At 37.8% G+C, this 22,066-nt stretch overlaps 2 protein-coding genes across 2 annotated transcripts; one reads left to right on the plus strand and one right to left on the minus strand.

The window, feature by feature from the left end:
* Window positions 1-176: 176 nt before the first annotated feature.
* Window positions 177-10,400, plus strand: LOC143877241 (Peptidase M20/M25/M40 family protein). Its single transcript, XM_077379179.1, has 10 exons — window positions 177-542; window positions 2,451-2,695; window positions 4,075-4,183; window positions 5,489-5,627; window positions 5,787-5,844; window positions 6,792-6,809; window positions 6,971-7,093; window positions 8,278-8,434; window positions 8,527-8,560; window positions 9,964-10,400. The coding sequence occupies exons 1-10, from the start codon at window positions 204-206 to the stop codon at window positions 10,074-10,076; spliced, it is 1,335 nt and encodes a 444-aa protein (XP_077235294.1). The 5' UTR covers window positions 177-203; the 3' UTR covers window positions 10,077-10,400.
* Window positions 10,401-13,150: 2,750 nt separating this feature from the next.
* On the minus strand, window positions 13,151-17,042 carry LOC143877242 (uncharacterized). Its single transcript, XM_077379180.1, has 9 exons — window positions 16,551-17,042; window positions 16,029-16,180; window positions 15,768-15,863; window positions 15,605-15,667; window positions 14,768-14,836; window positions 14,515-14,617; window positions 14,345-14,416; window positions 14,008-14,096; window positions 13,151-13,668 (listed from the first exon to the last, which is right to left on the minus strand). Exons 1-9 carry the CDS (start codon window positions 16,864-16,866, stop codon window positions 13,516-13,518), a joined length of 1,113 nt encoding a protein of 370 aa, XP_077235295.1. The 5' UTR covers window positions 16,867-17,042; the 3' UTR covers window positions 13,151-13,515.
* Window positions 17,043-22,066: the final 5,024 nt, after the last annotated feature.

Genomic DNA, 22,066 nt, shown 5'->3' on the forward strand with positions numbered 1-22,066 from the left:
CACCCCTCTGTAGTACGTATTCACTCCCTTTTAACGAGATTTGACGTCAAAAAGCGTTAAAGTTGCCTACTGTTCACGTTATAAGTGGGCGAATGCGTACGACGGAGGGGCCCCTTCATAATATTGGGCATACGTTATTTCATTATTACAATGAGGTCAAAGCATTCTATTTAAGAATTCCTTTGCTCTCTTTCTCTCTAACCATGGCCATGGCTTCTTCTTCCTCTTTGAAGGATATAGTGGGAGAACTTGATCGAGACTCGTTCGTTACCCTTCTGGGAAAAATCATAGGTGAGTCGAAGCACGTGCAGAACAACCCACCGGAACTTGTTCCTAGAGAGGACAGGGTCGCTCGACACGTGCTCGATGTCCTACTCCCTTACAGCACTTCCTCTGGAGAGGGCCCACTGATCGTAAACCACGTAAGCTACGTAGAAGGGCGTGGAAATATCATTGTGGAGTACCCCGGAACAGTTCCCGGCAAGATCTTATCTTTCGTCGGTTGCCATTTAGACGTTGTCACAGCAAATCCTCAAGATTGGGTCCTCTCTCTCTCTCTCTCTCTCTCTCTCTCTCTTACCCTTTCTAGGTTTTTCTTTTTATCGTTGTAATTCCTTCTATTGAAAATTTTTTAGCATAGAATTAATTGGGTTAATTTTAATTAAGGCTACTATTATTCGTGCTTTGATATGGGTTCTGGTTCTTATGTGGGAAACAACCAATTAATTAGAGTTTGTGTTATTTAATCATTTATGATTCAACACTCCCCCTCGCGAATGAAACGATTCAATAATATTACAAATACACATGTATGTAATGAATAATACACTGAATCATGGGATTTCTTGATAGTTAATCCATCGTGTAGGAATCTGTATATCTTGTATATACAGCAGCTAGACGTAGGGGTGCAAGTTTGGCCCTGTCAACCCTGACCCGCCCTGAGCCCGAACAGGGTCAGGGCTGGATTTTCTAACCCTGAGGGCGGATTAGGGTTCTTTTTTTTTTACCCAGGTCAGGCAGGTTCTGGGTTAATGCCTCGGGTACTGTGACCCGGCCCGACCCTGAGTTTTCTATTATAGAATTGAACCATCTGTGCATGTTTCTTTTGCTAATATTTTCTATTATCTTGAATTGATGTTTCTTTAGATTATTATTATCAATTGTCTCTGTTGCCCGCATGTTGTTGAATTCGTATTGTCTTATTTTGTTCCCTTTCTCTGTTTATTGATCATTTTGTTCCATATGATAAGTGGTTGCTTTATTTTTGGCACTCTTAACAGGTATTTGCACTAGGGTCAATTAGGGCCGGCCCGGCCCGGCCCTGCCCAATCAGGGCGGGCCAGGGCCAGCACAATACCCTGTAGGGCGGGTAATGGGTTGAGGTTTTCCAGCCCTGACTCAGGGTCAGGGCCGAGATAATGGGATCCAGGGTTGGGCTAGGGTTTTGAAAAACCCGACCCATCCTGACCCTGTTGCAGCCCTAGCTAGACGTATCTCATCATTAACCATTTCTTTATTTTGGTGCGAGGAGCTTACCATGAATCCACTGATTTCTGCCGTTTCCGTTATTGCTGCTGGATTGGCTGTAGGGCTTGCTTCAACACCTACAGACGCTTTACGCCCAATCATTCCGGATAACACTTGCATCCTCTGTCTTATCGCGGCTGCTGGCACAGAGTTAGCCGATGCTTATTCTCCAGAGCCTGCGTCCCCTCGAATGATGAATCCCCTTAAAGGAATACCTTGGAACTCATAAGGGATTTACTTGTCTATGTATCGTTCCATTCGATTTTAGGTCCCCACTTCACCTCGACGGTTATGCTATGCTCGTAGAGAAAAAATCTCAACAAATGCAAAGAGGGAGCATCTTGTATCCAGCAGCGAAGGGTTTGAACCAAGATTTCCAGATGGATGGGGTGGGGTGGGGTATTAGTATATCTGACACATGATTTAAATGTGAAAATTTGTCCTCTAAAAAGAGAAATATTGAATGAATAGATCGTATATGAGATTTGGATTTTGGAATTTATTAACATTCTCCAAAAAGGGTACTGTCAATAATCCCGTTGGCACTGAAACCATTAAAAGAGCACCCAATAACTTATTGGGTACTGTACGGAGGATTGTCCATTTTTTGAGGTCTCAAAGGGCGTGGAAACACATAAGAACTCTTGAATGGAAATTGAAAAGAGATACCATGTGAAACAACCAATTACTCCAAAAGCTTAAGCATTTAGAGTTGGTGTTATTTGATCATTTTATAATTCAACACTCCCCCTCACGTGTAGCCCCCCCCTTTTTTTTTACTGGGGTTTTCCGTACATTGTAGATTTTTAATATCAAGGAGTTGTTGGGTTTTGAATGCTTTGATACCATGTGAAACAACCAATTACTTCAAAAGCGTAAGCTGTGTAGTTGGTGTTATTTAATCATAACTCTAATTGCAGGATTTTGATCCTTTCTCTTTGAGTATTGAGGGAGATAAACTGCGGGGCCGGGGGACGACGGATTGTTTGGGGCATGTAGCTCTTGTGACAGAGCTGATGCGGCAGTTGGGACAGTTGAAGCCGAAGCTCAAGTCTACGGTGGTTGCTGTCTTCATAGCCAATGAAGAAAATTCATCTGTGTTGGGGGTTGGTGTGGACATGCTTGTCAAAGATGGGTTACTTAATAAGCTCAAGGAAGGTCCTCTGTAAGTACCCTATTTGCTTTTGTAATGAAATGGAAGCCAATTTGTTTTTAAAGCATGGATGATTATCTCGTAAGAATGTAATGTAGTTTAACATTAGTTTATCGTGAGTTGAACAAATCGGTAATGAAATGCCTTCTCTTAATTCTAAACTGACAGGCATGGGTTCACTTCTACTGATTGATAATAATTCAACAACACCGTATGTAGAAAATTTTGATAAGAGTTTTCTGTTGATTAATCCAGTGGTTTCATAATGTATTGCTCGAATCAGAGTTACTGTTGAGTGTTGATTGACTGGTTTTTACTTGTGTTGGAATGCAGACTATTTTTTAATGTCCAGTGTGTTACAAATATCCTATTTGCAAGGGATGTTTTGTATCCTACTTACAGTTATAGAACATTTTATTTTCAAAGAAAATAGAAATTCGACTTCTGATGAAAGAGGAAATGACTAGGAATCCTGGTTCATAATGAAAAGAAAATTGAAGTGAAGGACAAAACCCCTTCAGTGGATTTTGGTATTTGTTTAGATTTTAGAGATCTAGATCAGTTTCTACTGCAAAAGCTACATATAATTACTATTTTGAGTCTTCCAAATGAATCATGATTCACATGTAATAACATTCTTTGATCCATCTTCTATCGAAACATTGATTGGTTTCTAAGGTTGGATCAACTGAAGGCCAATCTGAAAAGACCTTTTGCAAGAGTACTTCTTTTCAGAAAATAGTTTTCTGGTTTCTCCAAAATGAGGGAAAATCTTCTTATGATTTAAAACATCTTAATTCCCCTCCGAGCCCCCTTTCCATCTTTTTAAATTTCTCCAACAGATAAAAACAGAATGGAAGTTTATATAACTCCCACATATCTGTCGTCTCCATTGAGCATTTCTTTTAAATCTCGGTTAGTTCTTTGGACCCAATCTGAATAAATTATAAATCATGTTGTCTTCTGGCTGATGATAAAATGTCGTAGATACCATACTATTCTTTCCACTATGCTAAGGAATTCCTTTGTTGCACCAAGAAAATAATATCTGTCGTCTCCATAGAGCATTTCTTTTAAATCTCGGTTAGTTCTTTGGACCCAATCTGAATAAATTATAAATCATGTTGTCTTCTGGCTGATGATAAAATGTCGTAGATACCATACTATTCTTTCCACTATGCTAAGGAATTCCTTTGTTGCACCAAGAAAATAAGAATAAAGGCTAATGATAAAGCTTTATGTCTGCCATTTACTTTCAAATTTCCTTTTTGATGACCTGCTATTTTGAGGTTGGGATTTTACTTCTTTCTTCTACAAAAGACAAACTCATACAACTTTTTCACTACACTGCACAAGTTTAAATTTTGTTCATGCACTTTGTTTTCATGCAGGTTTTGGATAGATACGGCTGACAAACAGCCTTGCATAGGTACTGGTGGAATGATAGCATGGAAGCTCCGGGCAACAGGGAAGCTTTTTCATAGTGGTCTTCCTCACAAGGTAGTCCAATTCAAATGACTTGTAGTCAGCGCTGTTTATTCCATGTTCATGCAGCAATAAGATATCATTGCATGGTTGTGCTAAATCAGTGTTTAATTTCCACACACGTGTTGGTGTGTCGTTGGTACTCAACCACAAGCGGGTTTCTTCATGTGGTTGAGAATTGCACGTCTGTCCATGTTTCTGCAACGATATTTCAAAATTTTTTTTTTTTTCAGTGGGTCTGGGGAATTTCTAGCCGGAAGTGTGTAAAGAAGTTTCAAAATGTATACTCGTTTGTCTCATTAACTTAGGTACGGATATCTCAGCACTAAATATGCAGACTACTAAAAAGCCAACACAACTTCACACACACCCAATTATAAAATGATATTAAAAAGACATTGTTCCATAAATGGTAGCGTATGATTATATAGATTGCTTTAAGATAAATGATATGAAATTATATAAGCATTATGTAAAAGTACTAAGAAACTAGGAAGAGTTCAATCTAGGTTTTATTCTAACTGCAGTGTGGATTGGTCTCCTCAAGCAATTTTAACATGGCTATTTTTTTTTCAAAAAAATAAAAATAAAAATGGAGTGGCCTATTTACATAGGTTGAGTATTTCATGGTTCATGAATCACCCATCTGGATTCTTAATCAAGCTTCTATATTATTTCACATTTTGTTGGTCACTTGGATGAAACCTTACAATGTGAGTTACAACTCCAGCAATGCCTAGTGTTCATGCCAGTGTTAAATACTTAATTGACATGGGGGATAGCCTCTGTATCATACTTCCCAAATGGGTACCAATAGGTACTGCGTGGCATCTTCATGCTGGTATCATAAGTCTTAGAGGTAATTGACATGAATATTGAAAGATGTTCTTTGGTACCTTATCCATGCTATGTTATGGGTGGGTTAATGCAAACATTGGCATGGGAATAAAATAGCCCTGACTACACTTTTTTTTTTAGATGTAGTTTTCTCATTTAAGTTCCCAGATACTATTTTTGAAGTTCTAGTTCTGGTCATGTTGTTATTCCCTGGGTCCTATTTAGTGAAACAGGTTCCATGATAACTTTGGCCCAGATAATGTAAACACCACCTTTTATTTGCTTTGATATTTCTATACAAGTCACGGAAACAGCCTCTCTGCAAAGCAGGGGTAAGGCTGCGTACATCTAGCCCTCCCCAGACGCCGCAATGGCGGGAGCCTCGTGCACTGGGCCGCCCTTTTTTATATATATTTCTATACAAGTAGTATAACATATTATTGAATTCTGGGAGCAATACTCGTGATCCTTTTGTATCTTCAGGCTATCAATCCGCTTGAGTTACTCATGGAAGCATTTAAAGAGATTCAGCTGCGATTTTACAGGGACTTCCCTCCACACCCTAAGGAACAGGTTTATGGGTTTGCAACACCATCAACCATGAAACCGACTCAGTGGAGTTGTAAGTTGTTTGCCTACCTTGTGTTATCTGGTGTGTGTTTGTATAACCATTTTTCATTATTCATCCAAAACTAATTTTCCTAATGTGTGGTAGAGTTCAGAAATCTTTTTTTTTAGTTCGATAACATCTCATAATCGACATTCATTTGTTGTTATACAGATCCAGGAGGTGGTATCAATCAGATTCCAGCTGAGTGTACAGTTTCAGGGGATGTAAGGTTTGTTTTTTGCTATTGAGAACCTACCAATATGTGCTCATTTGAGTGTTCTTTCAGAAGTCTAGTGGCAGCTGTTGTGATTTAATGGCTCTTTATCAAACCAAATGAAAATGGAAGGGCATCATTTGTCTTTAAAAAACTATTGCCATAAAACAATTTAGAATATTTTTGCATATCATGTTGTTCAAATTGAATACTAGATTGGATCTCAAATCTTCCCTTAGACGAGAAATAAAATTTTCTGCTATTTGAATCACTAATCAGAATTGTGTGGTTTCCCTTCGTTTCACACCCAGCCTCTTTCCCACTGAGTAAGAAGAGATGAAATTCTCTAAGGAATTTTTAGAGATCTTTATCAGCAGTTCTCCATTTGTTTACTTGTTGAGTCTCAAGAAATATGATAACATAAGTTGTGACTTGTGATTATCCATAATTTTCCTTATAGCTGCAATTTTTGAAATTTATGAGAAATCCACTTCGTTAAATTTTCAATTATGGTTAAATCACCCTCCAAAATGTGCAAATTATCAGAAAATTAACAATACATGAACATTTTTTTAACTCACAGATTGCTCACAATTAACCACTTTTCTCTCTGACTTTTCCTGATTTGGTATAATGAGGGACTTAGTGCTTCTCTTTTTGTTATAGGCTAGTTTTTACTTGGAAATGCCTGTACTCCATGCTGCACTCTGTCCAATCCTTATATCAGTTATTATCATTTAGACCAATTCTGTTACCACAAGTCCTAGACAGGGGCTGCTAGCCTCAAAAGAATCTAAGGCAATGTGTTTCCATCAACGGATTTATAATAGTAGTTGCTCTTGGTTCTGCTCTCCTTACATGATAATGCACACAAATATTTTCTTTCATTCATAACGTGTCAGGATTTTTGTAATGCTGTTAAATAAATGTGGTGCCTAACTCTACGTTTCTCTGCATTGCAGGTTAACTCCCTTTTACGAGTAAGTATGCCATTCAGAACTTATAATTTTGCTTCCCTTCTCTGTTCTCTTCCCAACTTCCTTTTATTTTTTTGAAATTTCTTAATTATAAGAAACGTAATCCAGGCAGAGAGAGTAGCTGTAACCGACTAATTCCTGTTCTCCATTTGATACTATTCCAGCACAGCAGATGTGGCAAAGAAATTACAGGAATATGTCGATGATATAAATGCCAACATAGAGAAGCTAGATGTACGAGGCCCGGTGTCAAAGTATGTCCTCCCAGATGAAAATTTGAAGGGCAGGTGTGGTTTTCTTCGTATTGTTTTTCCCCTTGATATCAATTTTTGTCTATAATTCAGCCAATACTTTGAATTTATAGCTGACACATTTGTCGACACGGATACGCTTGTCGATATGCATCGGCACCCCTTTCTACACTTGTAACCCTGTCAAACTTAATGTGGGCGTGTCGACACGTTTTGTACCGTGGCAACTGTGAAATACTATTTTAGTATTGAAATATTGTGTTACTTTCTCTTTATTATTAAATCTTCTTTAACTAATATTTGTTGTATCCCCCCAATCCCCCACCAAAAAAAAAAGAAAACATACTCTTCTTCCAATATTAGATCCATTCTATCCTTTTGGTTTCTCATTCTTGCTGCAGATTGGAGTCTCGTTATCTCATGTTTGTTTGATTCAGGTTCTTAATTTTAAGATTTATTAGTTTGTTAAATGAATATCACATTTATGATTAATGTTCAGTAATTTTTATGTGTGAGTGTATGGGCGTGTCTCCGCTTCTCGTTTTTTAGTAGTTACCGTGTCAGACACCTCGTATCCAAGTCGACACTCGACACGGAGGGTCCGTGTCCATAGATCATAAATTTCAGTAAGAATGATATCTCTCTGCAGTTCTCTAAAATGGCAGATATTTCCCTTTTTCTTTAATCACAAAGATGCATCGGCATCAACTTGTGTCTTTTGTTGAACAAAATCATGTGTCATTCGGAATGAGAAAAAGGTTATATTTCAGACTATGGGTCTCAAACCAGGCATTGAAAAATCAACTGTGGAGAGGGGTGGCCTTTTGGCCTATTTTTGTGATCCAGAATAAAATTTCTGCACTAAAATTTTGGCTGGAAAATAAATTGAATCTCTTCTCCGAGAGGTTATACAACATTTGTTTCTGGGACGAAGACATAATTCAAGAAAGTGGCTTATGTAGGCATGTTAATATATCTCCACATATTTACTTATCTATTTAAGAATTAATAATTTTGGAAAAGTGAAGAACTTGTGCAAATTTGCAAATATATTGGCTTTTCCCATGCTTACAATTAGTTTTGGCAAGGGAATGGTGTCTTTCCGAGGCTTACTTATAGTTTTGATAAGAGAATGTTATCTTTTACTGGTTCATTAGTTTTTAACATTTTTTTTTGAAAGGTTCATTAGTTTTAAACATTGCAGTGATGTTTTTCTACAGGATTACAATTAGTTTTGATGAGTCAATGACATCCGGAGTTGCTTGTAATCTTGATTCTCGTGGTTTCCATGTATTATGCAAAGCAACCAAGGAAGTAATTGGGGTCGTAAAACCCTACTCTATCACTGGAACTTTGCCGTTGATCCGAGAATTGCAGGTTCATATTCCATTTCTTTTTATGCTGTTAGCCTTCGCGAGTTCTCCTCAATTCATGAAAGTGACTATCAGCTTCCTGTTATTTCATGCTAGGATGAAGGTTTCGATGTTCAAACTACGGGCTATGGTATGAATACCCTTACTAACTTTACTATTTATTTTGGAATAAGGAACCAGTATGATAGTTTTGGGCTACTATTAGAGGTTGCAAAGCTGCCCTGTGATACCAGTGGAATAACTTTTCAATTAGGATACTGATATTCCCACTACCATGTTTTGATAATGAGACAAACTCACCTTGTGTTTTATTATTTAACCAGCTGTCAAAAGCTGTTACAATTCCCAAAAAGCTTTCAGCAGCCAATTAAAAAGGAAAATTCTTGTGAGTTACATGGTAGTGGAAATATCAGTAGCCTTCAATTATTGGTGGCTTTTGTAATTTTCATTGATGAATTTGGGGCCATCATTTCAATTCATATTGTATCCTCATAAGATGATATGCAGTAGCTAACAATTTGCCTGGTGCTACATCATAAACACACTGGGCAAATAGATAATTCTAACTATATCCGACTCTCCTAGGGTTACGTCATCTGGGGTCCATGTGGAAGAATATCAAGTTGGCCCTTGTGAAGAGCTTAATGCACTAACAAAATTAAGTATCTAACTATCATTACCAAGTTACCAGCCAAATAATATAAGGTAGACAGTTAGAGACTGCAGTGATTAACAAGTTTATTGTACATTGTCCAATTTCCCATATGAAAACACCCAATAATGATTCTTTAGGTGGCTAATACCTCTCATACACCAACGATCACAAAATAAACATCTAATATACCCCCTTTTTTCCTCCACCTCAATTTCCTTTTGCACATCTCCATACAAAATCTTTCTTATCACCCGTATTTACACTCAATAGATCAAAATCATTCCAACAACTTTGAATGAATGTATAAAAAACCCAGTAAATTATAGATTTTTACTCACCAAGTGAAAGAGTACACAGTTACTTGTCCACCGCCATTAGCTTTGTTCTTATAAAAGAAAACCACTTGAAGCGGCTGCTTTTGATTACGTTGAATGGTTGGGGAGGGATCAGAAAAACAAGATATAGGGAAAAAACTACCAAAATCACTAAACTCTCTAAAAGCAAAAATTAGATCTTCGAAGGGATCTTATAAGCTCGAGAATTAGTTTGCTGATCTATAAACTATTACTTTCTTTTGAATTATCTCTGAGAAATGATCCATAGTAGGCCACAATAGTTGAAGGTTCATTGTATTGATGCCCCTATTCCTTGAGTGGTGATGTTCTTTTGGTTTTCTTGTTTCCTCGCTTATGACCAGGTCGGTCTGTGAACCTTTTTTCGTATTTCCATCCAGACTCTGATTACTGATTAGATGGTGTTGGGCCTTTTACTGATAGCGAAGTTTCACCATCGGTGTTGAAACACCGGATCATTTCCCAGATCTTCTGGAATTAAATTACCAAAACTCGCTTGTTAATGTAATGGTTTGATATGTGCAGGTTTAATGTCGACATACCATGCGAAGAATGAGTACTGCCTTTTCTCCGATATGTGCCTGGGTTTTGGAGTGTTTCTGAACATCATCTCTCAATTGGAAGATGATAATAACTAAGTGATTTTGCTCACATGGTGCCGCTGAGGAATGCACATCCGTATCCCATTAATGGCCATCTACATCCACAGTATGATTTTCCTATGGATATTTCCTAGAAAGATAACCAAAATTAGAAAGTTTGAATAAATTATCTTCTGTAAGAAGAATCCTTCAACATAAGTACTTTTGTAATTTCTTTCTGAGCTAATGTTGAAGCCTGGACAAAGTTCTGGGGGTTGGAGTGCCAGTTGATGTTGAAAAATCATACAAATGTGGCCCCGAGCGAGGTCAGAAGACTATTTGATACTGAAAGATGATAATTACAGTAGCACTTACGTTAAATTGTGCATAGAAAAGAAGGGAAATTTCAACATATATCAACCACTTTGATATATGTTCTGTGTTGAGATCTTGTTCTCCTTGACTGCCTTTACACGTAACATATATCAACTACATTGATATGTGTTCTGTGTTGTTATCTTGTTCTCCTTGATTGCCTTTATATGGTTACCAGCCATTCAGACCTGTAATTTGTTGGTGCAACGCAACAAAGTGGTCACTGGTCTGGGTATGTTTCTGCTTTACAGTAAACTAGTCCTACTCTAGTCATATATGTTTTGAGTGAGAATTTGTGTCGGTGTTGCTGTTATTTCCTAAACTTCATCCTTTCTTCTATAGGGCGTCTGACCTGTTTCTGGATGTTCAAATATTTATACTAAGGCCCTGTTTGTAGGGGTGGCAATGGTTCGGTTTCGGTTCGGTTTGGTTTAACCAAACCGAAACTGAATTTTAGGTTCGGTTTCGGCTTCGGCTCGGTTTCGGTTCGGTTTGACCCCAAACCGAACCGAACCGAAATTTGAATCGGTTTGGTTAAACCAAACCGAAACCAAATTTTCGGTTCGGTTTCGGCTCGGTTTCGGTTCCGGACCGGATCGGCCAATTTTGCCACCCCTACCTGTTTGGTTTGCAAGAAAATAATTTTGATGGAAAAAAAGATTTTGGGAATTTTTTTTTCTTTTCACGATTTAGAGGGAAATAATATGACTATGGTTAATTTAAAGGGATATAATCATAAATTGAAGGTCCCTCGAGTGAAAATTGAATAGGTTTGGTTAAAGTTATCGTTTTTCATGTGTTAAAAAATTATGAAAATTTACAAATATTTGTCCTTTCCAATCATTTTAAAAAAATTCCTGCAATCCAAACAGGAGTAAGTAGGTATTAATCCCCAAATGAATAGTAACCTTGTACATGTCTAGGTGCTCTTAGGATACCTCTAAAAATTATTTGCTGATAATCTTATTTGCAAATGATTTGATTTTGAAGTTAAACGTGATTATTTGCAAATAATGTTGAAATGCTCTAGTTAATGGATTCCAAAGAGGCCTTAATGTCCCGTTTGCAAATAAAAATCAAATGAAAATAACCTTGCTTACAAAGAGGTTTAGGTCTTAACTAGGCCTGTTTGGCCTTGAAAAGGAGTCAGGTTTTTACTTCATTAAATAAAAGGACTTGGGGCTAGAGGCATAGGTCTTAACGAAGAATGTTTGGACTAAGAAGTGTTTTATCCAATCAAAGCCATGTTTGCCTTGCTGATGACCAATTACACCATTTTTGGAACATCATACATAAGGTGTTTCATCATCTCAAGCTCAAAGGTGTCAAATTCCAATCTTTTATTGTTAATGGGCAGGACTCGGCCCACAGGCTTGAGCGAAATATCAATAGACCGAATCCAGGTCTGATCCGATTACAAAATTAATTTTTGTTCCCATTAGCCTGCGGCCGAAGCCCATTGACATCCCTAAAACTTTTAGCACGCATAGTTTATTAGAACAGATTTGTACTAAAAAACAAGGGATAATTACATTTACACCCCTTTCTGACACATCCACTTCCACCCCTATAGTTTAAAACGTGACAAATACACCCCTGTAGTTTCAATTTGTTTAAGGTAGGCCTCCTCAGCTCAAGGTTCGTCCATAGATTGAAGGGTTATGATGATCCGATGGAGCTGATTTTTTGGGCACACCCTATCTATGTCAGGACCCATCAAATGAACGCTTTGGATCATCCAAACAATGTGGGCCCACATTATTTGGATGATTTTTTGTTAGTGTTTGGATTCGGGTATGGGCCCACATTATTTGGATGATCCAAAGCGTTCATTTGATGGGTCCTGACATAGATAGGGTGTGCCCAAAAAATCAGCTCCATCGGATCATCCTAACCCTTCAATCTATGAACGAACCTTCAGATGAGGGGGCAAACCTTAAACAAATTGAAACTACAGGGGTGTATTTGTCACGTTTTAAACTATAGGGGTGGAAGTGGATGTGTCAGAAACTAGAGGGGGTGTAAATGTAATTATCCCTAAAAACAATGATAAATTTATCTAGGCAAGATAGCCAATCCTAGGAACATCTTATCCATGGATTGTTATCCCCATAGTGACTCTTTTTAAAAACTCCTCAGTCAATCATTAACTTATACGAGTCAAATTTGATTTACATTGCCAAAGTTCTCGTCCTACCAAGTCAGTCAAAAACATTAGTTGGCTCGCTTGAAATGATGAAAAGTTGACCACACCAGTCATTGACTGCTCGAATCAACTCATTTTTACATTAGTTGATTTTTCGTTCAAGTCTGATTGCTTAAACACTAGTAATATGTTACGTGCCTAATCGGCCGTAACAGAGATAAACAGAAGGAAAATAGAAAAAGAGAGAGGTTGATTCGAGGTAACCGGACCCCCTAGTGGTTAAAATTGAGAGGAACCATGACTCTCCTATAAAGTTTTCTTTGCTATAAAATTCTCTTCTTTCTATTTCATTGATTTACTACTACTTAAATACAAGCAAAAGGGAGTGCCACATCACTATCCCATTAACCCACTTACATAACACATAGAAAATAACTACACCCACAACCCACTTACATAAACATAGGCAATAACTACTCCCACAAGTCTACAACACGTAAGCTATATAACTAACACCCAACTTACCCAAAAAAAAAAACTAACACCCATAAACACACGTCCATCCACTAACTAACCCCATTTACACCACCACTATCATGCACACATCATATTACCTTTTACCATCCCTCCTGGAAGAAAAGTTACTCAATCACAAATATTTAGTTTACAAATTATGTTTTCCTTACACCACCACCCTCTTACCAACCCTCCTAGAAGAAAATCTACCTGATCACAAATATTAGGTATACAAATTATGATTTCCTTACACAACTAGTGTGGTGTTCGTGTACAATGCACGTCTCCGTATCAATCAGAGTTTGTTTCTACGAGAGAAATGACTAATGACTCTATGCTATATTCTGCCATCCGTTGAGGAGGATTCTACATTCTCCATAGCCAAGCTAAATTAGCTCACAGCCATGTTAGTTTGCCCGAACATTATTCCTATTCCCGCCGACCTCCATTTTTTCAGCTTTACAACTTATTTAAATTTCTGCTCTCCACCCTCAGCTGCTGAATTCTTTGGCGTAGCCTACGCCTGTGATCATGAATTTTCCAAAGGCCATGCCCCAATATAACAGCAGAGTAAATACCATGTGTGATCATCGGTGCGAGAATATTATCCGTCTGCATAATCGAAATGAAAATCAGTTGCTTTTCTCCGCGATCCAAGAAAGGTGTGATACTTAAGCTCCGTTTCTTTCAAGGTAAAACGGATGAAAAACGAATTTTACGCCCATTTTAAGAGGAAAATTGGCATAAAATTTCTTTTAGGCCAATTTTATGTTGAGAGTGAAAATTGGAGTACTAGTTTACATTTAAATGACCTTGAGAACACTTAATCTGCACTTGTTGATAGGTATTGCAGAGTGGGACCCTCTCTGATGGAAAGGGTCTCATTGTGTATGCAGATCACAGTGTCTTTTCTGTCATGCAAATTGCATTATCAGTGCTCAATAAAATTACCTGAATCCACTCAAAGCCAAGGTAGAGAGCTAAAAGGCCCTCTAAAAGAGGAGAATAGATCTTCTTCAGTTTTCTTCTCTCATACCACGCTGCAAGCAGGGCACAGCATGAGTTAGTTTAGCACAATACATAAACATCAATCATGATAAGAGAAATAGCCTGATAACTTGTAATTGATGGTGATTAATGTATAGTGGCTGCCTTGATCTCTACAGCAAATTATTTACAGGTTAATAACTAATTATTTTTTCTTCAGAATTATCAGAGATTCAGTCATGATTTCAGCAGTTTTGTGCATTATAGTTCTCATTAGCAAGTTCAGGAAAATTAATCACACCTGCAAAGAGCTTTTTGAGATCTTCACGGCCAGAGTGAGACCGTAACACTGGGGCAACCACGTAAGTTGGATCTGAAAAGATAACATCAGCACTATCATAAATCAAAACAAAGGAGATAACAGAACAGAAGAACTGCTAAAAGTTGAGAGAAAGGAAATATCAAATGCACCTTTTGGAGAGGCTGCCACATAATAGAGAGACCCTGTAAGAGCAGCTGTAATCACAGCCGCAAAGGCTTGCGCAAAGGGGACATATAGAGGAAGCATGCCGGTCTGCAGAGATTAGAAAATTAATGTAGTGGTAGCTACAAGAAGTGCAACAATAACAATAACAGTGATTTATTTTTTGAAAAGAGACTAATAATAAGTACCAATGACAGGAAGAATGATTACATAAAACAAGGAAAGGAATCAATCTCATACCAGAGATGCAATTCCATGTACATCCTTCACGAGTTCAGTGCTTCTCAAGAACACGTCAGTCAATGCCCCCTATAATGTTCCAAGCAGATAATCAGCACGAGGGAGGAAGAGAATGACTCCCAATTACAGATAATTTTTTTTCCACCACTTCAGAAACATTAAGGATTTGAAATAGAAGAGGTCACAGTTTCACGAGGGAAACCCATGCGTTATTGTAAATTGAGCACTCAGTAAGGAGTTCAAAAGTAAAACAGGGAAATCCACGCATGAATAGTACCATATGGGAATTCAGTAAAGGCATGCTCTGATTCTGTTTAAACTCTTCTCACTTTGAAAAACATTTAATAGTACCAGAAAATTATTCTTATGGGTGGGATGTTTGAAGCTAATTTCAAATTGCGAATCCCGAACGGCCAAAAGTAACCTGCGTGGAAATGTCGATTTGTTTTGCTTCAGCTTGTAATTATTTTTGTTAGTGAAAATGATTTTTTCTCTTCAAGTTCAAGTCCGTCTAAGGGAATAAGAATTGTGGATCCAGTGTCAACTAACTTTAAAAGGAAATCCTTTAGACAAAAAAGAGAGGTTTAATATCCTAAGGTCGATGCACCAACTATCCCAACTTCCAAACAAAGGCACTTTAATAATTGCTTTAAATAAAATCCCTTGGTTTTAGAGGAGTAACTAGAACAGTTAAAGCAATCGAGCATGCTCTGTTCCTCCTGTAAATTTTGTTTATGATAGCAGATCTTTCCATCATTGTTACAAATAAATAAATAATAAACTATATTTTTTTTAAATTATAAAAGCAAACCAAGATCATCATTTATAAGGTCGAACCTGCACAGCTGCGCGGTAGAAAAGCTCCTCACCAACTGAACTTGCAGTAACGATTAGTACAAACTGCAAAAATCCCAAAATTATTAGATCCTGACTTTCAGGATGGCCCAAGGCACAACATAACAATCAGAAGGCTGAATTCAAAGCAATCATCGGATATTACCTGCCACGGTGACATCCCAAAGAAGAAACTCCGCAGCTCCTCATCTTCCACATCTCTAATAGCACGTGCTTGAGGTGATAACTTAACAACTTCATCCTGTAAACCAAGTCACTCCATTTGAACAGGTTCACAAATAAAATATTACAAAAGAAGAAGGAAAAAAAAGCCCTCCAATAAACTGGATATTCAGGAAGTTAAGAGAAAATGAATAAATACATCAACAGCTCACAATTAGTAAAATGAAATGAGTGATCCACATACATCTAATATGAAGAGAAGAGCCATAATTGGAGCAGCAGCATATCCAAGTCCCTCTAGAATAGCATTTAAAGATGGATGGAATCCTCCTGTAGTATCAACTCCAGTGATGGAACATATGAACTTTCCTGCTAGAGCCATGGCGACATATATGCCTAATATCTCGCAAGAACCAAAATATCCAATCAGAGGAGACAGAGAAAATCAGACCAAACAGTGAAAACAAAGCTAGACTTAAGATCCTATACCCAAAACAAACACTTATCACATTAATCACTGGAACTACATCAAATATCCACAATCAATAAGAGCAATCTATTCATGCAGCTAAATCTAGTGAGAGTAAAAGAAAGCAAAGAGAACCCAAAAATTGAAAAGCATTTTCCAATATAAAGAAGAGTTTGGCGCTACGTTTCTTTTTTCTTCCTAAGAAGATGAAGAAATGATAGATCAAGTATGCAATAAAAAATACGAAAGAAATACAGATGAAGAACTATCACGAATTCAAAAGCTAAAGAAACTCACCAATTCCATAACTGAGCCTCACAACAGCACCGAGTTTCTCCCAAACAGGGAATTCTGTATCATTAAAGCTCTGATTGAAAGTAGAAACCTCCATAGCAGGTCCAGAAAAATTTCTCCTCTCTCCATTCCTTCCTCCTTCAATACCTTCTCCACTCTGTTCTGCAGAAGCTCTAATGGAGGGAATTGATACTCGCACGCCATCAAAATTCTTAGGTTTTCTTGGCGGAAAATCCAAGAATCTGAAACTGAGAGTATTAGCTCTGTAAGAAAAGGAAGAAGAGGGATTTGGAGCTCGAGAGAGTAATGGTTGATCCATCAGAGAACTACTGTTGGTCTTTTAATAAGGAATTTGGAAACCCTAGAGATGAGTTTTTCATCAACCATTGCTGCCGTGGTTTGAGAGACGGGAATATTTTATCAGCCAACCGTTGTTTTTTTTTTTTATAGGCTCTGGATATCCGACCACCTTGTTTTGATAATGGGTTGAACTTACCTTGTTCCACACTTTCTGATTGGCTGTCGAGAGATTTTTGTAATCGCTTCGAGGTAAACAGTGTAAAACAAGGTGAGATCGCCTCAATATCAAAACATGGTTGTGTGGTTATCAGACTGGTGTTTTCTTCCCTGAGCCACCCACGCTCTTCAGTGTATTTACTATTTACGGCTGCTCTTTTTACACTGCAAGGGGGTGGAACAGGAAAGAAAAGGGGATGAGCTTCGGATATCCAACGACAGTGTTTTGATAATGGGTCGAACTTACCTTGTTTCATACTTTCTGATTCGCTGTGTAGAGAATTTTGAGAATTCTAATCACCTTTTACAGCTGTTTAAGTAATGTAAAACAATGGAGTTCGCCCCATTATCAGACCCTTTTTGAGGGTATTCGTATTTTTTCCCTGGGCCACCCTTTTAGTGTGTTTATGACAACTCTTTTTACACTGAAAGAGGGTTTCCAATGGAAGAAAACAGGCCCTATTTATCATTCCCCCCCCCCCCCTTTTTTTTTTTAGGGAAATGATATAACCGCCCCTTTTGATCACCAGGAACACCCCCTGTCAGTGCATCATTGACTAAAGAGGAATTCGAGGAATTCAGTATCCCTGACAGGGGGTGTTCCTCGTGATCAAAAGGGGCGGATATATATATTCATTCCCTTTTTACATGGGACAGCCGCCTCTAGTGTATATTTAACTACGCTTTTACATTAGGGGGGCTGTATCAAGTAAAAAAAGGGTGTGGATATATATCATGTCCCGCATTTTAAATAATTTGGGCCACCTCATTTGCGCTGTGTTATGAGAGAAATGATATATTTGCCCCCCTTTTTCCCGGGCCACTTAATTCAGTGTAAAAACAGTAGTAACTAGTAATAAATTATAAATACACTGAAGGGGGTGGCCTGGGGAAGGAAAAGGGGGCGAATATATCACTTCCACTATTGATGCAAATTGATGATAGTCACACGACGAAGTCATGGGAAGATCCACCCTTATTATTTTATCGTCTGTTGAAGAAAAAGTAAAATATTATTATCAAATGGGACGTTCGATGAGAGAGCAGCCCAGTAGGCTCACTTTCCAACAGATGTTGTCTTATTCATTTAATGCATATGATGTGGCTGCTCTCTCATGCAATAACTGTCTGCTATATGCCTTCTGCGACAGTCCTTAGCAAATCCCTTATCAAATATCTCACACTAAATTCACGTCTAAATATCGCGGGAGACCAGCATTTGGTAACAGCAGTGAGAAAGCCAAAATATTTGATGGTAGCGAGGTTAACACGTGTCCTAATCATTATGGAACAAAATTTTTAAAAGATAATAGAGAAGGGGGTGGGTCCCACCGAGGATATCTCCGCACAAAAAGGGTATCGTTTCATCGACATATCACTTTTGATTCGGATGCGGTGCCGATACCAATTTGGACCTACTAAGATATCTAAGAGTTCCAATGGACCTCTGCCACGTAGGAAAAAGATAAAGTCTTGGCTGCTGATTGGATCCATGGATTTCTTTTTTAAGAGATAATGCCACGTTGGCAACTTATAGTTAAAGGCAAATTCCCATACGAATTACCCTCGATTCCGACCCTTTCTTTTGTTTCTCCTATTTCGAACAAAAGCCACTCGACTTTTGGCAAGTTCAGCCTAAAGTAGGGGGTGCGTGTGCGTCTAGGGGTGTAAACGGATCGAATTCGGAGCGGATATGGCTATATTCGAATTCGATTACAGTATACACTATCTGAATTCGGATTCGACGGATATTTAATATTTATTACCGAATTCGTATCCGTCAGATATTGTTCGAATTCGGATATTATCCGTATCCGTTTATCCGGTAATTCGAACATTTTATTACAGCACTTTATCTTTTTTCTCCTACTTACTCGAATGAATTTTCCAAAACCCTAAAACTAGACCTCTACATTCTCTTCACAAAATTAACTCTCAAACCCTAAAATATATGAGATCATCTTCTTCCTTTTAAAACAAAGGCAGAGAGAGTGAGGCGATGGGGATGGATGATAGTGTTGGTAGTGGTCTTTGGGTTTTTTATTTTTATTTTTTTGTATATGATGGAATGGGTTTGGGTTATTTTGATGGAATGGGTTTGGGCAATTTTTGTTTTTATTTTTATTTTTCTAAAAAGAATATTCACTTTTCTTATAGAAACAAAAGATAGTGTGTCATTACTAAAAATAAATATTAATGATAAATAAAAATGATTTACTTCTCGGATTCGGATGTTAAACGGATCGGATATACCATTTACCAGATTTGCATCCGCTAAGAGCCGGATATCTCATAAACGGATTCGGATAATATCCGCTTGAAACGGATTCGGATAATATTCACTTTAAACGGATTTGGATGCGGACGGTAATCGAATTTCCGAATATCCATTTACACCCCTAGGTGCGTCAATGGATTCACCGATAATGTCTTCGTCTTGATTTGTTTGGATGCCTTTTTTTGGATTGCTTTATGAGATTTTGATTTTTTGAGACAAATGTTAGGATCTATTTTGAATCAGACCGTCCATCATGGTTGTCTTAAGTACAATATTGTACACAGTTACTAAATTTAGAAGAGGGAGAAGAATCATCGTCTAAGTCATCTCACTTGCCATGGCCGTCAATCTCATTAAGCACCTACGCCAAAAAATCTCATTAAGCGATGGAGATCGTGCCATGTTTCACAATACAGTTTTGGATGTGGAGAAAAAAGGAGATTATTCGTTTTAGATTTTGACAACTGAATTATTGGACTCAAAATTAAACGTAAATGTTGAGTTCAATAATCAGTTTTGGACTCACAATCCGTTATAAAAATCTAAAACCAACAGGGCCTAAGTCACTATCTCTTAAACAATCTAATTCGATTATGAGTTGAAAATGTAAGCCCATGTGATCTCCCCATATCTCTTTCATAAATTTTAAAATATTTTTATTTTTTTATGCATGACCCCTTTAATTAGATAAATATGATGAGCAAGTGATGAATGACGGGATTTACAGATTTTAGAATTTGATGATGAGTAATGGTGACATGTCTTGAGTATTTTAGCACAACGTCTTGTTTCAACCTCTCCTTTTCATCCATCCTTTTTATTCAATCTTTTAAAAACAAGAGACAATTTTAAAAACAAGAGACAATTCAACCCGTCTTTAGCCTGCTGTGTTTTCTTCGTCTACTAACTTTTTTTTATTATAGGTAAGCTGGGTTAGGCAGGATAAAAATAATGATAATACAATCAGGAGCCTAATGCGTCACGCTTTCTAATCCACAAGGGAACAAAGGGGGGATACAAAATGGGCCAATTAAAATTACATGCCCTTGCCAAGCCTGTTTTTCTTCCCATCTCATTTTCAGCGTAGGATTTTGAAGAGTTGCTAGTCTCCTCCTCTTCCCTATTTTGATAATTGTACTGTGGGTTATTTGGGTGGGGAGTTTGCAAATTCCTTCTTCTCAGTTTTACAGTTTGGGCCCATTTGAGTCTGCTTGGCGATTGCTTTCTTCCTTTTTCTTCCCTGCGTCACTGTATCGTCTTCAGAATTTGTTGGTGAAAATCCATTGGGGATGAACTTTGGTGGAGATGTATAAGAACATGATGCTTCAAGGCGCGTTACAAAGTCGCTTTCCTCAAGACGATATTCGCACCCTCCATTCGAGTGATGCACAACGGGGATCCGCAAGTTCGCCTCAAGCCGCGAATGATCAAGCTTAGCATCCAATGTTACGAACCCGAATCGGTTCGTAACATGATTCGATCTTCTTAGGAAGAAGATCAACCTCTTGATCCACTTCGAGGGAAGGATCAGTCCTCCTTTGTGCACAAGACACTTTCTCAAACAATTTTCTTCATTGATGAAATAGAAGATTACAACTTATTTATAACCCATAGATCTTATTCAACTTTCCTACTTAATAAGAATCCTACCCAAATCTACTTAATTAAATAATAGCTTTCTATTCTAAGAGTAGCCAATATGCTAAGAGTTATATCAAATCTCCATATCCTACTAAATATAAATAAGTACTAAAAATATTGCTACCAGCCACGTAAATTAATATTAAAAGCCAATTTAGATATTGCTAAATCCTAATTTATTCAACTCTAAGTGATACCCATCTATCTAGGCACGTGTCATCCGACTTTCACTAATCCTAGATTCCTCATCTAACTGAGATATCTCATTACACAAAGTTCTTAACTTCATAAAATAATCAGAGACGGATAAATTACATTATGTTAATGAACAGATCTCGTTCTCCAACACCTGCAACCGTGCATCATTCGCTCCTGAAAAGAGAGATGAGAGTGTCTCCCACGCTTCTTTTGGAGTTTTTGCATCTCTAATATGCTCAATCAACTCATGCCTTGACGCTTTCAATATATATATAACGCTTTTCTGGCACGGATCTTCCACTTCCGCAGGATATTCTTTTGGTGCCTCAGTGTCATTGCCATTCACTATCTCCCATAGATCATGGCCCATAAGATACGACTCCAAGCACGACTTCCAATAGATGCAATTGGTATTATTGAGCTTCTCGATCCCTGCCTACACTTTCCACCATTTCTTCTTCCAACCTCGATATCACCTCGAAGCAACCAAAGAACAAACCAATATTTTCACCTTGATATCCCCTCGAAGAAAATCCAAATACAAATTGGTATTCCAATCGAACACCTTGCTCTAATATCACTTGTGAACCCTCCTCCCAAACTCTCTAATGGCTATCCAATTCTAAAATAAAACAAAACAAAAACTTTTATGAGCCAGCGATGACATGTTCACATAACACTCCATTTCTCTACTATCGGTGCAAAAATTGTCAGTGTGACCATGGATGGAGATAGAGCAAGGCAAAATAGAGGACAACCACAATGATCTAGCTAGTATATCGTACTTGCAATTAGGTTTTGCCATTTAGCTTGAATGTTACACGTGAGGACTTCTATTATTAAACTACGAGTGTATGATTATAAATTTTGCCCCTGAGGCATGATT

This window comes from Tasmannia lanceolata, unplaced genomic scaffold, assembly GCF_043159265.1.
Source record: "Tasmannia lanceolata isolate RefF3 unplaced genomic scaffold, GAP_Taslan_0.1 ptg000005l, whole genome shotgun sequence".
NCBI classification, from domain to species: domain Eukaryota; kingdom Viridiplantae; phylum Streptophyta; class Magnoliopsida; order Canellales; family Winteraceae; genus Tasmannia; species Tasmannia lanceolata.

Excerpts from the sequence above, each read along its gene's own strand:
- LOC143877241 (XM_077379179.1), top strand. The coding sequence starts at position 204 with ATGGCCATGGCTTCTTCTTCCTCTTTGAAGGATATAGTGGGAGAACTT. Across the intron at positions 543-2,450 it reads CAGCAAATCCTCAAGATTGG|GATTTTGATCCTTTCTCTTT; the intron begins GTCCTCTCTCTC and ends CTCTAATTGCAG. Across the intron at positions 5,628-5,786 it reads GAAACCGACTCAGTGGAGTT|ATCCAGGAGGTGGTATCAAT; the intron begins GTAAGTTGTTTG and ends GTTGTTATACAG.
- LOC143877242 (XM_077379180.1), bottom strand. The coding sequence starts at position 16,866 with ATGGATCAACCATTACTCTCTCGAGCTCCAAATCCCTCTTCTTCCTTT. Across the intron at positions 16,181-16,550 it reads GAGGCTCAGTTATGGAATTG|GCATATATGTCGCCATGGCT; the intron begins GTGAGTTTCTTT and ends GCGAGATATTAG. Across the intron at positions 15,864-16,028 it reads CTCTTCTCTTCATATTAGAT|GATGAAGTTGTTAAGTTATC; the intron begins GTATGTGGATCA and ends CTTGGTTTACAG.